The sequence below is a fragment of the Typopeltis vanoorti genome, chromosome 9 (assembly GCF_054136105.1).
Source record: "Typopeltis vanoorti isolate ZY-2024b chromosome 9, IOZ_Tvanoo_1.0, whole genome shotgun sequence".
Lineage (NCBI taxonomy): Eukaryota > Metazoa > Arthropoda > Arachnida > Uropygi > Thelyphonidae > Typopeltis > Typopeltis vanoorti.
This window is the reverse complement of record NC_143557.1, coordinates 78,132,568-78,149,446: the sequence shown is the minus strand read 5'-3', so window position 1 is coordinate 78,149,446 and position 16,879 is coordinate 78,132,568. Positions and strand designations below refer to the sequence as shown.

Sequence of the window (16,879 nt, the reverse complement as noted above, 5' to 3'; positions counted from 1 at the left end):
AAGTAATGAATAACAAATGTTAAAAAAAGCACAGTGCCTTTATTACTAATAGTACAAATGTTAAGTAGTTCCTTTCATAATCTTCGATATAAAGAGATGGGCAAAACTTTATTTATATCGTTATTTCTGATGACGGTTATCCTGAAATGATTTATTTCACCCTGCAAATGAATTTCATCATTAGGTTATTAGACACATGTATTCACAAGAATAAATAAGCATTTTTATTATTGCAAATATTTCTACCACAGACTAAGTGATAATCATCAGTGCATCAGCAAAATCACAAGGTGAAGCTAGAACAAAGAATGTTAATCTGATTTTCTAGCTTCACCTTGTGGTTATGTTGATGCACTGATGATGATCACTTTAGTTTCTGGTCAAAATATTTGTAATAATAAAAATTATTTATTTTTGTAAATAACTGTGTATAATAAACTTTATTATATCACAAGTGTCATTTAAAATCTTACCAGATTTCATCTTTAATCATATTTCCTAATCCCAAAGCCTAGAAATAGTTTATATATATGTTAAAGATACCAAGCAATTTTATGAGCTAGGTTTTTCACACACAAGAAGCCACAAGGCCTATATCAAATAAATGTTGTGCATGAGCTGGGGGATGGGGGGGGGGGGGGGGGTAAGAGCAAAATAATCTGTTGATCCTCTTGAAGAGCTGGGGATTGTAGTCATTCAGAAATACTTTGTGGGGAAGGCTGTTCAACAGAACTGAGGTAGATAGAATCAAAGAAGAATTGGAATAACAGATTTGATGAATCTAGTTCAATATGCAGTAATATCACAATTATCCCACCTTCAAATAATCAAACCCTCAGTTAATTCATCCCTAAATGAGGTAGCATTTTATATGATTCCTGGAAAGTAAGAAATAACCAGGAGTGAATATAACAGATTTGATGAATCTAGTTCAATATGCAGTAATATCACAATTATCCCACCTTTAAATAATCAAACCCTCAGTTAATCCGTCCTTGAATGAGGTAGCATTTCATATGACTCCTGGAAAGTACAAAATAACCAGGGGGTGAATATTCTGGATGTGCTAGGTGTGCAGCGATCATCCACTGAATAGCACTGTCACCAATATTATATTTTTGCATCTATTCCTGTTAAAGACTCCCCTAATGGTTTCCAGACTTCGTGCGATTCCTAAAAGTAAACACAATATACAAATGTTTCACGAAGAGGACACTGTTTGCCACATAAACATTGCATCACATTCACGTTAATAGCTCTGGTGTGCGTGTTCAAAATACATACACCTTTGAGTCCTTTGAAAAGATGTACAGATGAGCAGATCAAACTCTTCGCGTTCTAGTATTTTTAAACTGCTCAGAAGACGAAGCAGGGTGAGCTCTGAGACAATAGCACATAGAGGCTCTGATTGGCTATTGTGTCAACCAATCCAACTGAATGTTGTCATTTGTCATGAGTTGCTGTTTTTGTTTTCTGAATTTCATCTGTTTTGCGTGTGTGAACTGATGTGGTAGGGATATTTGTATATATAATATAGACAAGTTTTTAATATATAATTTTCAATAAATTTATGACTTTTTTGTCCATATTTACAATGGAAAACAGTATTGTAGTTGGAGGTAAGCCTCATCCTCCTCTTCCAAATTTTACACCTTTGAGTAATTCAAATATACCAACCAAATATAGCATTCTCCTTCATTATTGTTTTCTAATATATAGTATCTTAAAACAAACACTCTGCACATATTTGGTTACAATTAATTGATAAATTAAAGTATTCAAAGTTATCCTATAATTAATTGCATTAAACCAATTAAGATGAGCAGTAATGCACTCAGGATTTAATCTTGGGGGCAAGTTGAGTAGATGATTTGAAAATATGCACTGCATACGACCTATGACTGAGCATCTGCAATGATTGCTAATTCATAAATAGTATAGAAATAGAAGACATGACACAACATAAATTTAAAAAAATAAATTTTAATTAGCAACCCCCCCCCCCAGGTGCGCCATTGAAGATGAGTGTTGGTGTGCTATACAGTCTTAAAACTTTCATGCATCAATAAAAATGCAATCGTACAGTGTGATGTGAATCTTGCATCGCAAAAGCCGCAACCCATCTGAAATGGGCACACAACACCACTGAAAATCACTACACATTCAATTACCTGCCCTCTATTAACAGAGCAGCAAATTGACTTCCCAGCATGAGGATGATGTCAGTTATGATAATTATAAGCAGCTGGTCAGAAGAATTACATCTGTTGTAAAAAAAACTGGCTCTGAAAGTTAAAGACTACCCAAAAGAATTCTATCATTATGCTGCAAGTAAATGAAAGAATGAATTGGAAGAATAACTCTACTGAATGCAGAAGTGATTATCCAACTAATGAATAGCTATTTTGCTAAAAGAGATCAACCTAGTATATGCAACATTGAACTCACTATATAAAAAGGAAGTATTAAGCTGTTACACAAACTGAATAAGAATTCTCCAATAGGAATTGATGCTAAATAAGTGTTCAGCTAAATTGGCTATTCCATTGACCAGCCTATATAATTTGAGTCTCAGAATAGGGAAGATTCCACAGGAGTAGAAAGAATGTATCATAATCCCATTGCACAAGGGTGTGCAAAGACCAATGTATCCAACTATCAACCAATCAGTATCTCAGGAGTGGTGGTGAAGATTTTAGAAAAGTTGGTTAGGGCTCACATTCAGAAGGGAATTAACAGAGAATCTCTAACTTTGCAATGAACAGCATGATTTTCTAAGGGAAGGGCATGATTCAGCAATTTGCTCACATTCCAAAATAATGTTACCACTGAATTAGAGAAGGGGAATGGATATCCTATGGTACTTTCGGATTTTGCTAAGGCTTTTGACAGAATACAACATGGAAGATTGTTGCATAAATTGGAGAATATGGGATTGGATTCTTAACTTTTGGGATAGATAAGATGGATGACTGATAGATATCAAAAAGATATCTATGGTATATGGGAGGTGTGAATCTACAAGATTCAAGGCAACCAGTGGTGTGCCTCAAGGATCAGTCCTTAGTTCATTGTTATTCAATCTGTACATTAATGTCATTGGGAAGAATTTGACATGTGACATACATATCTGCTGATGTTAGATCTTGAATGGGGGACTCTTTCAACAAAAGAATCACTCATACAAGATCTAACAGGAAACACAACACTGAATAAGAACATACTTATGCTCCTAGCAATCAAGCTCATTTTATCAGAAAAACGTAATGTTTAACATAGAAAACGAGATAATAAGTCTGAGATTTGAATATGTCATCTGAAACTATGCTACTCAAATAATATGTTTGGATTATGTATAATATTATTTTAAATATTAGTATTAAAACTGTGTCCTATGCAAGAAAGTAAATGTACTGCCAACAAAAGTCCAAAGGTTGCGGGCTAACCACCATCGGTGACGTAACGCCCAAAGCTAGGGTATTCGTAGAAGGCGAACGGGGCATGCATTCCCCGAAAGGAGCAGGCACCGTAAGGCAGAGGGATGACATCACCTCATCAGGACAAATAGGAAGGCTATGCACAAGACAATGGCAGATCCCAAATGCGGGCCATCAGTGAAACTGCACCGATGAAAGACAGCAAAGGACTCCCTTTGAAGGAGGTCGCTATCGCTGCAAACTGCTACCACATGGTAGCAGTTTGCAGCAGCGGTGATAACCAGCAACAAAGGATAGACGAAAGGGTCCCAATGCGAACACTGCAGAGTGGTAAAGTACTGTGACTTTTCTTGTTTTATAATGATAAGATTTTGTGAAAGGGAAGGAATAACAACCTGCTGAAAGAAGGAGAACTTTAATGATAATACATCTTCAGAGACTCTCTAAACTTATTAGACTAGTAGTCTGAGAACCCAAGTATTGTATGGTTCCAAGAATATTGTGAGGGGATTGTTAGTTAATAATTCATAATTTCAGACTAGAACAATGTCTTGTACCATATACTTACCAAATTGTATGTGAATAATATGCTAATTATTTAGTAGATGAATTGTGTATAATAGTGAATTATATGCCTAAAGTGTGAATGTTGTGTGTGATTTAGATCATTCCTTTTAGTATTGCTTTGCTTGAGGTAGAATGCTGACCTTGTATTGTATCTAATTTATTGTAATCCTTTTAGCTATATAATAAATATGTTTTCTTATGTAAGCCTGTGTGTGTGATCTAAGCATGAGATTGACTTCACCAATCATTAAACTTCGGACCTATGTGTAAGGGGAATATACAAACAGTTTAGAGTTAATAGGCCATGACTGCAAAGTTAAGATATCTATAGCTACCTAATTTACTTTACAAATTTTGGTAACACTTAATTTCTGGGATCTTTCCTAGGACAAGAGAATTCTGTCCTTAGGAACTGGCTGGCGCAGCAAATCAAACAAATTTGTCAGAGTCCGAGAAAGGGAACAGCCCCCAGAGAACTAGTTTATAATCTTAGAAGGCATTAGAGTGATAAATTAGATAAAAATTACAGAAAGTAACGATGTAACACTGATGATGCAAGGATAGGTGAGGTAATCAGGAGTGCTAATTATATGCAGTACACACGAATAATTTGAATAGGCTGGAATTGTGGGCATGTGAAAATGGATGTCAGTTGAATGTCAGTAAATGTAAAGTCATTCACTTCGGCATGATTAGATATCCAATGTCATATTATATTGGTGGGATTAGGCTAGAAGAACCTGATGAGGCTAGAGATCTTGGAGTGTTAATAGATAATAAGTTCAAGTTCAGGGGTCAGGTAGCAAAGACTGCAAATACAACTCAAAAGATAATTGCAATGCTGAAATGGACATTCACATGTAAAGATAAAAATGTCATTTTGTCTCTTTACAAGGCCTTGATAAGACCTAACTTGGACTATTGTGCACAGGTCTGGTCTCCTGGTTTCTGTAGTGATTCTGATAGTGGAAAGAGTGCAAAGGAGAGTTTAAAAAATGAAATCAGGATTGTGGAATACTGATTATAAAGACAGATCAAGAATTTGTAGGCTGCAGACACTAGCAAACAGGAGAAAGAGGAGGATATATGATTGAGACTTACAAACTTCTGACAGGATTATACAAAATTTCGGTAAATGGAAATTTTCATTTTATGCAGGATGGGAAAGAACACGAGGGCATCCTTGGAAGTCAAGAATGAATGCTGTCAAGAAGGGGATGAGGGCTAGATTTTTCTCTCATAGAGTGATGTGTGATTGGAATGGATTGCTGTTGGATGTTGTGTGTGCATGTAGTGCGAATGAATTCAAGACAGGTATGATGACAGCTGGTGTGAATAGTATGGCTTCCCTCGACGAGTTCCTGAATCTCTGGAGATCTCTCTTAATAATAATAATTATTTGGAAACAACCACTAATGTTTAATACTAATTCATAGCAATAACTAATTTTGTTTTATGAGATTAAAACTTGTAAGATGAATCAAAATAAAATAGCATTTCAGTTCACTGTTTAAAAGCATTCTGAATAAAAAAAAATAGCTAGTACTGTAATTGCTATTAAAAATTTTATGGAAACAATCTCCAGTGATAAAAGAAATTATAATCACTTACAGACAGCAACAACAACATCCATTCCATAAACATTTATACTTAAGCATCGCAGCAGGATGGGAAGAAGTTTGTGGTGATTAAAAATTTCAACTGCTGTGTCACTACTTTCACTAGCAGAAAGAAAAAACAGAAATAACTGATTAGAATCTTATAGGATTAACTTATATTTCATTTATTTATTTTTTTTTTACTGATAAACTGAGCCATCATAATTCAATTACCTGTATAAGCATATCCTTTGCTGCTTGAAGCTCCAACTATTAGAAGTAACATGCTTCAATGCCACATGTGGATAGTATAAACCATACAATGACAACTTAATATTAATAATGGCTTAATAATGACAACAAAGTAGTCTGGCATGGAATTTCATCACTTATGTACAAACACTGCTGTTGTGCAATGTGTTTTGCATACCACACATGATGGTGGGAATGCCAATATATTTGCATTCATCTAATCCACAGTGAGATTTAATCTCACAGTCTGTTTAGTTGGATATAAGATATGCTATCCACTCAGCCAACCAAGATGCCAATATATGACAACATAGAAAGTATCTTGGGAATTTTATACTACTATTCATACACAATTTAATGTGTGAAACAGCTATAAGCCAACGGTGCAGAGATTACTGACAATTACTTCGCTACCACAAAAGAAGAAAGAGGACAACTTTCCAGGAAAGGAACATCCTTAAGAAGGACAAAATCCAATTCCATTTGAATGAGAATATAAACCAAAAAAAATTTCAATTTTTTTCTTTTTTTTAATGTTGAGCCCATACATGTGAGGTTGACTGATCAACTTAGAGTACATTAGTATTGTATATGGGTAGTAGGTTGAGAAAGGAGGAACTTGTTTACATTTGATTAAAAAGACTGTATATTGTATTCATTGGAAACACAACAGGGGATGAAGAAGGAGGAAAAGAAACCTGTTCTGTGGATTTCAAGGAGCACTGTGAAAGGATGTTGAGCAGCAGCTGCACATGTTCCAATGAGCTTAGTACTAAGTGAGGAAATTATTGAAGCTATTTCAGATGAATATTTCCCATGGAAATATTTGTAGAATACACTGTGTATTCTGCACTGTGTAGAATACACAGTGCAGAAACCAAACGTCTGTACGAAAGTGGGGGGGAGTGAGTTGTAAGAGATGGGTCATTAATAAGTCTAGCTGCTCTCCTCTGTACTGAGTCAAGCATTTTAAGGGAGCTTTTAGGGACCCACCCCCATATGTGAAAGCAGTATTCAATAGCTCGCTGGATTTGCGATTTGTAAAAATTAACAGCTGTTTTGGAGTGAAGTAACGTCTTGAGCGAAAGAGAAATCCTAGTTTTTTAGAAGCTGGGGATGCAATGGTTGTGATGTGTTTATGCCAGGAGAGGCTTGATGTCAGGGTAATTCCAAGAGATATCTCAAATTGTCTGGAAATTTGGGTGTTGTCAAAAATAATACTGGGAGAAAATGGTTCTTTTTTTTAATGGGAAATAAGACAGAGCTGGGTTTTATTAGCATTGAAATTGACAGGGTTATCTGAACTCTGTTGAAGGATGGCTTGGCGAACAGAATTGAGGGAGGTTGTGGATGATGTTCTGTAGGTTGAGGTGAGTTGTGTAGAGTAAGAGTTTATCAAATGAAAGGAAGGAGTGCTATGTGTTGTCATCTGCAAAACTGTGTAGGTTGGAGATCAACTGAAGTAGGTCATTGATATATAGCAAGAAGAGATTTGGTAGATGACAGAACTTTATGGAACCTCAGCATTAGTTAAATGGTGAGAGGATAAGGAACCATCCACCACCACACATAGCGAGCGTCCAGACAAAAAAGCTGGCAATCCAACTACAGAAGTCCTGGGACTTCTGTAGTTGGATTGCCAGACCAAGAGATAGTATTTTGCCTAGTAAGCCTTTGTGCCAGACCTGGTCAAAAGCTTTGGAGATATCAAGTACAACCACTTGAGATTCACTAAATTTCATGGCATTTCTGAAGATGGGTGACATATGTGAGCAGATCTCCTGTTGATCGATAGCAACGGAATCCATACTGGCAGTCATTTATTAGGTGGGTGCCTTCAAGGTAGTGTAAGAGTTGGGAACTGATGATTTTTTTCCATTACTTTAGACAGGACTGAGGTGAGTGAGATAGGACGGTAGTTGGACAGCAGTGACTTATCATCCTTCTTGGGAATGGGTTGAATATAGGCCAATTTCCAGGCTGTGGGATAGATACAAGTGGAGTAAGAGACTATTATACAGGTCACATAGGACAGGAGTCAGTTCTGGTGCACAAATTTTCAGGTCAAAATCTGGAGTGGTATGTGATGTTCCAATATCCTCATTGAAGGTGAGTGGATGGTGTTGGCTTTGCAGCCATTTACAATTACGGACCATTAGAAATTTATCCAATTTATCCTATGGACCCATATCATCAGAACATGCTGGCACAGAAAAGCAAGTGTGCTTTTGTAGAGCTAAGGAGAGTATGACAATGCCAAGTAGAAAAGTAGGTCAAATACAGTATGCTGAAGAGCAATACATTATAATATGAGGCTACACTTGACAGTTTATAGAATGATTCCTCATTATCAATAGCACCACTTTTTATTGTCATTTTCTTCTCCATGTTCTGGAGTCCACAGATACACAATACTACAAATATTGCCACATACAGACAGTTTAATTAGGATAACCAGGTAATGAACTACTCTCTGCTCATATTGAAAAACATACTAGTCTTAACTGAATTTTTTTAATTTTATAAGTTTGTCAAGATTCATCTACTGACCTTATCATCCATCCACAATATTATGAGAAATCAAGTTAAGATTAATTACAAATTTTATGCCATTGCTTTGTACTATAATCAGAGATGCTATTTTTCTGTTTCATCTCATGTGTTAATATTTTTATATTCATTTAATAAAAAGTATTTCATAAGAATAAATAAACCATGCTACTCAAAACATAGTGCCTAATATAAATTTTAATACTTACCACATATTCCATAATAAATAAGTAGCCTCTATAAAGATCTCTGTCCTAGTATCCACTTTTGTTTGTAGTGACCTTGCTGATGATGAATTTTTAGTCATGTCTGAATCCAATTTTTGTTGCGAATCCTTTGCAGGTGCCCAGTCACAGTTGTACTTAAGAAGAAAAATAATAATGTTTTCTTTAATAAACAATGGAAGGGAGAAGAAGCACAAGTTATAATATTTCAAATATAATCAATAAAATATCTTCCAGCAGACAATATGTAACAAAGAGCTATTTGTTTTTAATATTAATTAGCACACACATTTCGAAACCTATTACGGAACTCTCCCAGTAATAGGCATGCCTGATATTTAGAATTATAGCCAAAGTAACTAAAAGGTATGAGACCAGTGTATTATATATTTATAATAATAAAACCAGTGTATTATAAAAATATATTTTCCCTCCAGAAAAAAACTTTTGAATTGTAATAGCAATAGAAATAGTGGATATTAAAGATCCAACATTATTTCAAAGATGAGTATATGCAGAAACTTTGGAAGTTTCAAAAATTTGACCAGAGAGCTCATGAGAACAAGTCTTGGCATCGGAGTTGCCTTAGCATGCACTACTTAAAAGACGCGAGCACTATCCAAGCATCCATGTATTTGCCTTTTATTAATGCATTTTGATAAAGGTTTCACTAGCCTGACAGCTGTTTTGAATTACTGGTTGATTCTCTTCAGATACCAGGCAGAAATCTTAAAAGAGCAAGAACTCCATTCAATACCAAAGCAATCCTTTGAATGGGAGTTGCAAGAGTATTGAATCATAATGTCATTTTCTTATTAAGCATTCAATAAAAGTAGCCTATAATAATTTTTAATATCTAAATTTTTTTCAAGATACATTATGAAAAATTTTACTGTAATATTTTCAGAAATTCTCTTTGCAAGAACAGAACAAGCCCTCCGCTCAGCCAATATTATGAATTTTTACATATAATAAGATAACAATTTACTTTGAAGAAGAAAACTTAAAAGGCTTGATTGTCAAAGTAAATAGCCATATCTCTCAATAATGCAGGCAAATCAAGCTTGAGCTACAAAATCAAAGCTTTCGATAGTGATGGTAGTATGCTTACAAAGCTTGTTTCTTCCTTTGCTGCAAATTGTTGGGCATTTCATTACATGAAAGTCAATCCAAAAAGCCATATTTTTACTTTCTGTTAGTGCATTTCTCAGGATTTCATTATTTATTTTGGATTTTCAGGGCCAAATGGAAACTCGGAAAACATCTACTAGCTCTTTACTAACAAACAGAGATTGAAATAATTTTAAACAAGCTTGAAAACTCTGAACTTGGTGGTTATATTAAAGAAAGATAAAATATTCATATTTGGAACTAAGCAAAATAAATAAACATGCACTTAGAATATAGTTATCAAAAAAGCACAGCACTATAACAAAATATGAAGCTTGCAGCACTTATGAAATGACTCTCCCCTCAGCACTACACTACTTAAAAGACTGAAGCAAATCTTAATAGCATGTCAAGGGTATATTAAGGGCATGTCAAATGATACTCCCATGTAAATTTTTAGTTTGCACTACCAACTACAAATATTTGGGGGGAAAAATGCATAAGTGTGCCTTTCTATAGTATATATGCTAAAATACATACTGTGTGACTTGAGTACAACTTCAAAGTGTGCCACCAACAAAATTCACTTATAGGTTTTCTAATGGATATTTGGAGTTCATATTTGCAGCTAAAATTCTGCATGAAAGCTATAACTGAGCAAAATTTTGACATGTAGTTTCTACATGACAATGTTACAGATTCCTGCAGCAGAGGAGCATGCTAAAAAGTTTGAAACAGTACTATCAGGGTAACAAAATCCTAAAAATGCACTAATAAAATGCAAAAATATAACCCTTCCAGATCATGTCTTAAGTAACAATACTAAGGCAACTCATGGAGGGGGAGGGAAGAGAAGAGAGAGAGAGACCATGCTCCAACTTTATCAGAGTTGCATCAATTTAAGATAACTTGCTTTCATTTTTAATACCTTTGCATCCACTTTTATAATCTGCTGAAGGTCAAGCCAAATCTTTTCAACCCTGCATGAAAACTATAACTGAGCAAAATTTTGACATGTAGTTTCTACATGACAGTGTTACAAATTCCTGCAGCAGAGGAGTATGCTAAAAAGTTTGAAACAGGACTGTCACAGTACTGTTTGAAACAGTACTGTTATTGAGCCTGGCTCAGCAAAGACAAAGTTTCATTATTTATCTAATCATGTATTGGGTTGGCAAATAAGTTCCTTCGGTTTTTCAGAGTGGAATGAAACACATTTTATTTAATATATATAATACATACTAGTCAGTTATATAGGGTGGCCATAAATTAACCTTCCCTCTTTGGAGGTATCTCTAGCTAAAACTAATACACGGAATGAGACCACATTTTATACTGAGACTTTCGAAGGCATGGGGAGATGAATTCTGTGAAAAAAAGATTTCGGCTCCGCCACCACCAAAAAAGATTTTTGGTGGTGGTGGGGCCGAAAGCAGTCAAACATTTGCAATAAATGCAGATAAAAAGGATTATGCAAATTTTACTGTGCGTACGTGACAGCACCGCTACCAATTCCACTTAAAAAGGGATTGGGAACGTTCAGGCAGTTATTCGAATGACTGACGAATTGTGCTCAATATGCGTCCTACCTAAATTCCTGAAGGGCCGCTACAATGCCGTAGCGGCCCTTCAGGAATTTAGAAGACTTCATAACCTGCATACAGGTCCTATGTCAGCTGTAGCACTGAGAGCTATGATTAAGAAGTTTGAAGAAACTGGATCACTAGGAGTTAGACCTGGCAGAGGACAGAAAGCAGTGCAAGAAGAGACAGTTAACAGACGTTGTTACTGCGGTGTTTGACGACACAGCGACTAGTACTAGTCCAAGCACTCGTGCCATAGCTCGCAAACTTGATATGGTTTATGGTGCAGTCTGGAAAATCTTATGGAAAATGCTTCACTTCTATCCATATAAGTTCAGTCGTGTGCAAGCACTAACTACTGTAGATTACGATAAGCGCATGACCTTCGTGCTAACGTTTCTTGCCTGAATGGATGTCGACAATGACTGGCCTTGGAGAATATTGTGAGGTGATGAGGCTCGTTTTTATCTGAAGGGGTCGATCAACACTCACAACTGCAGAATTTGGGCATCTGAACATCCTCAAGCAATCCAGCAAGTACCACTGCATTCTCCAAAAGTAACCGTGTGGTGTGGCTTCACAGCCGATTTCATAATAAGACCATACTTTTTTTGAGCATATTACCCCTACAGGTCCTGTAACCTGCTCCATTACTGGAGAGATTTATTGACGAATGCTGGAAAATTTTGTCATTTCTGCATTGCAGCAAAGACAATGTTTGGGCTCCATAATTTTTATGCAGGATGGAGCACAGCCACACAGTTAACGTTCAGTATGGCACCTTTTACGCCAGCATTTCAGTAATGAGAGGATTATCAGTCAGTTCTTTCCAACGGCATGGGCGCCTCGAACCCCGGACATCACTCCATGTGACTTTTGGCTGTGGGGGGTATTTGAAATCTGTTGTGTATCTTGGTGGCGTAACTTGCATGTCTTGAAAGAGAACATAAAACGGGCTGTTATGAACATCCAATCCGACTCCTTACGCTCAGCTGTAGAGCATGTCGCACACCGGATGCAATTTGTTAAACACAAGAAAGGTCAGCACATTGAAAATCGTGTATGTGGCCGAGTCCAACCAATAAAACATTACTTCCTGTGAGTTCAATCACTACATTAATTTCTGTCCCTCGCAAGTTGTTGTTTTAGTTTAATTATTATTATTATTATTATAACGAGCCACGTCACTCATTCCAGCTGGAACGTGTGAAGTGGTTGTCGAAATGTTATTATTACTTTTTATCTGCCTTTAACGTAATTATCCGCTTGTTTTAGGCTCCGCCAGCGCCAAAATTTCCCTATATCGGCACCTTTTTGTACTAAATCTTTTTTTTGCGGAAATCATCTCCCCATGCCTTCAAAAGTCTCAATATAAAATTTGGTCTCATTCCGTTTATTGGTTTTAGCTACAGATGCCTCCAAAGAGGGAAAGTTATTTTATGGCCACCCTGTATACTGACCCTCCTTATCAATGACCTCTTGCCATCTGTCCACCAACTTCATTATGCCATGTTCATAAAACTCCTGAGGTTTACTGACAAAAAACTGATGCAGGTGTCTTTTGACAGCCTCATTAGTGAAGGTTTTCCCGTTCAGAGAATTCTGCAACGATCAAAATAAGTGGTAATCGGAAGGTGCCAGGTCTGGTGAATACGGAGGATGCGGCAAAACATCCGAGCCAAGACGTAACAATTTACTCTGGGTTGTTAACGATGTGTGGTGTCGTGGTGGTGAAAGACAACTCCTTTCTGATTTGCCAATTCAGGACGTTTTGTGCTAATTGCACGGACCAGTCGCATTAAATGCGAGCAATAGACAGTTAAATCAATTGTTCTGCATTGTTCTGCCTGTCGGTAAAACCTCATAATGGATAACACCTTTATAATCCCACCACACAAAGAGCATGATCTTCTTTGGATGCAATCCAGCTTTCAAGGTTGTTTGCAAGGTGGTTTCCAGCTTTCAAGGTGGTTCGTTCTTGTGCTCCCATGATCTTTTACGTACCATGTTATCGTACACGACCCTTTTTTCATCTCCCATAATCATCCGCTTCAATAATGGGTCGTTTTCTTGGCAACATCGCAGCGAATCACAGATGGATATGCGAGCAGTCACACTGGTCTCAGTCAATTCATGTGCCACCCAAACATTAAGTTTTGAAACACATCCCAGCTTGTGCAAATGGTTTTCAACGCTTGTATGGGATATGTTCAGTACTGCAGCAATCTCCTGCACTGTTTGTGATGGATTTTTGTCGACGATATCCTTTACAACACTCAAATCAACCTCGGTCAGGTGACTGGCGCGAGGCACATCACTGATGTCGAAATTTCCAGAACGGAATTTGATAAAACACTTTTGCCATATGCTGCACATTTTTTTATGGACCTCCGCAGCTCATTTGCCTTTTTTGAAATAAAAAAGCAAAATATGCCAGTAATGTACATTATTTCCTTCCATTTCTAAAAATATTTACACACACGCAACTGAAGTAGGTTAAACGAAAGGTTATGTGAAATGTTGCCTTTCAACTGTGCAATAGCGTTGCACGGTAGTGCAACAATAGCAAGAGGTGAAGCAGCTTAATCTTGTACTAACACATAAACCGAACAAACTTACTTGCCGACCCAATATAACTTAAGCTTTAATTAAATCTCCTCTGCATTTCCTGTTAGATAAACTCAACAAATTAAAATCAACCAACAGATTCTCATAACGACTATAAATTCCTCCATGTACTTAGTAAATCTTCTCTGAATAACTTTAATTCGCTTGATATTCATAAAAAATGTGAATAAATAAAGTTATGAGCCATAGTCTGGTATTAGTCTGATCAAGTTTATATAAAAGGTATTCTAACCTCGTTTCTCTTAAAATTGAAACTTATTTTAATTAAATCCTCAATTTGCTGAGTTTTATGTTGAAAAATTTAGTTTCCCTAGTGCACAGTTCCCAATTATTCTCCATCACAGGCAGAGATTAATCTCAATTTGGTAGAATAAACAAATTTACAGAAAATCAGTACTATATAGGCACTTAAAGCAAGAGTACCAAACAAGTAAAGGAACTTTGCTGACATATACAAAAACCATGAGGTGAATAGTTCTTTTCTAATGTTTGGAAAATGGGAATCTTGGGCATTTTGTAAACTTAGGTTTCTCAACATTGTCTGTTTCTCTAAGTTGATATACCACTGTGTGAGACCTTTATAATTTGACTAACAACTGACCTAATCCTATCAGTAAGTGAACAATGACCTTAGGTCATGCTATCAACAAACTGGTTAAAAAAAATTGCATTTAAAATACTAGCATTCTTTTGTCCAAACCCTGTATACAAACACACATAGTTGCCTCTCAACAGCAAAAATGATTAAAACACACTAGTGAAAACTCCAACTGTAGTCCTATAGGTGTGGTATGCTAACAAGAAAAATTTGCTATAGAAAACTCTTCTCCCTACAGTGAGAGTTTAGTCTACTACAATGAGTTTTCAGTTATGCATACATACATGCATGCATGTGAGCACACACATGTAGGGTTTGACTAGTTATGCAAAATCCTACCTGTCACACAAAGAAAAGTACTTGCCCTAGATCTCCCTCCTCCATTTTTTAATTATGTCTCAATAAGTCAATAGCAATTCCATTAATTGATTAGTAGTGCTGTATTATAGTTTGAAGAACATTTCTTTGTGTGAGAACTATTCTAAGAAGAAGAAGAGTTAATAAATAATATGAATAGGAAGAACAGTAAAAACATTGATTTTTTTTTAAATAATTTATTAGATGAATTTATGTTACTAGAGTGACTTTTTACATCAGACATATTCTTCTGTTTTCTTAAAAGTTAAAAAAATTGTTTAAATTTGTCTAAAAAAATTGTTGAGTTATTTTTTATTAAATAAAAAAGTCTATTTTGTCTAGTCAGCAGCTACTTACCAGCTGACAAAATCTACTCACCATAGGCAAGTGTATTTCATCAAGTTCTCTCTCTCTCTCTCTCTCTATGTATGTGTGTGTGCACGCTAATTTTTATTTTTTTTTTTAATTTATTAATATGTATAACAACATAATAATATACTGTGCATGAAGGGGCATGGTCAACAATAACTACAGCAAACTTGTAGGGAGCACAGGAATAGTTTGCTGTACTGAATTTTATTTAGAACAGAACTGTACCTATGAGACTTCAGTTAGAGCTTTTTAGTAGTTTATTATAGTGAGCGAGTTTGTTATAATGAGATTGAATTTAATGTGTGTGTATATAATTAAGATACGCAGCAGGGAAACAGTCCTTTTCCCCATTGTGTATCTTAAGAACTTAGGATACATGCATCGTATCAAATCATAGTATGGTTTGCTACTGTGTGTGTGTATGTATAGCTCAATAAATGATGTGGGCAAAAATGTATTACTATTACAAAAATTGTCCCATACCACTCTTAAAAGCAACTCAGAGTTTTATTAATGTTATGAAAATTAAAGAGGCAGTTATGTAAAAGAAAGCATATCCAAAGTTTCTAGCAAATAAGTCAGCATATGCTTTGCAAGAATATAGAGAAATATGTAAGAAAGCAAAGTACTGCATAAAATTAGCTAAATAACAGTCTTGGAAAAACTTTGGCAAGAAGAATATAATATGGAGGAAAGTGTACTGTAAAAGAAATTAGATATGATAAATGTGATGACATGAAACTGAAGATATTCTAGATGTCAAGAATAAATGCTTTGAAAGACTGCTAAATGAATACATTATCAATAGAAGGAGTACATATCAATACTCGAGGTAGAATAAAGCCATCAAAAACTTAAAATGTGCAAAGAAAGCTAGAGGAGTAGCTTTCTCCTAACATCACCTACCAAATATGGAGGTAGAAAAGTTTTACAGTGACTGCCTGCACAATTCAGATGGCATAATCAGAAGATTGGAGTAGAGCATAGTACCCATGTATTAGAAAAGGGAAATAAAACTGAAAGTGAGAATTACACAAAAATTTCCTGAGTTAAACAGACTCGAGAATAGGGCTAAGAAAAACTGTGGAAGGAAAACTTGGAAAATTAGATGCAGAGTTCAAGACAAATAGATGTTGTCAGGATCAGACTTTCACTTTAAACAAAAACTAAGAAATAATATAAAATATAACAAAGATCTATTTTTGAGGTTTGTAGATTTGGAAAAGGTATATGACAAGGTGCCAAGAGAAAAACTGTTCAGAATGTTACAATTATATGGTATAAACTGGACATTATGTTGAGCAATGCTTAGTCTATATTTCAGTTGTAAGTTAGCAGTCAGAGTTGGAGTACAGGAAGATAGTTTGATGAAAAATCAGATGTTTGGCAAGGGTGCACACTGTTATTCATTATCTATATAAATCACATTATAAAGAAAAATGACATTGGGACTGGTATCAAAATTGAAAATATTCAATTAACTCTTAATTTATGCAGATGATGTTATATTCTTAAATAAATCCAGCTTAGGATTTAGGATTCCTTACCTAAACTGAATAACCACTGTAAAAAATTTGTATTAACTATAAAAAGACGGACTGAA

The 16,879-nt window shown here is 35.6% G+C and overlaps 1 protein-coding gene across 1 annotated transcript in view; it reads right to left on the bottom strand.

The window, feature by feature from the left end:
• The window catches only part of LOC150103172 (HEAT repeat-containing protein 3), a 193,966-nt gene that overhangs the window by 79,448 nt on the left and 97,639 nt on the right, over positions 1-16,879 (bottom strand). The window contains exons 4-5 of the mRNA XM_090397657.1: positions 8,614-8,765; positions 5,616-5,725 (exon numbers count right to left, since the gene is read on the bottom strand). Coding sequence (XP_090253783.1) covers positions 5,616-5,725; positions 8,614-8,765 — 262 coding nt within the window. The remainder of the gene's footprint in view (positions 1-5,615; positions 5,726-8,613; positions 8,766-16,879) is intronic.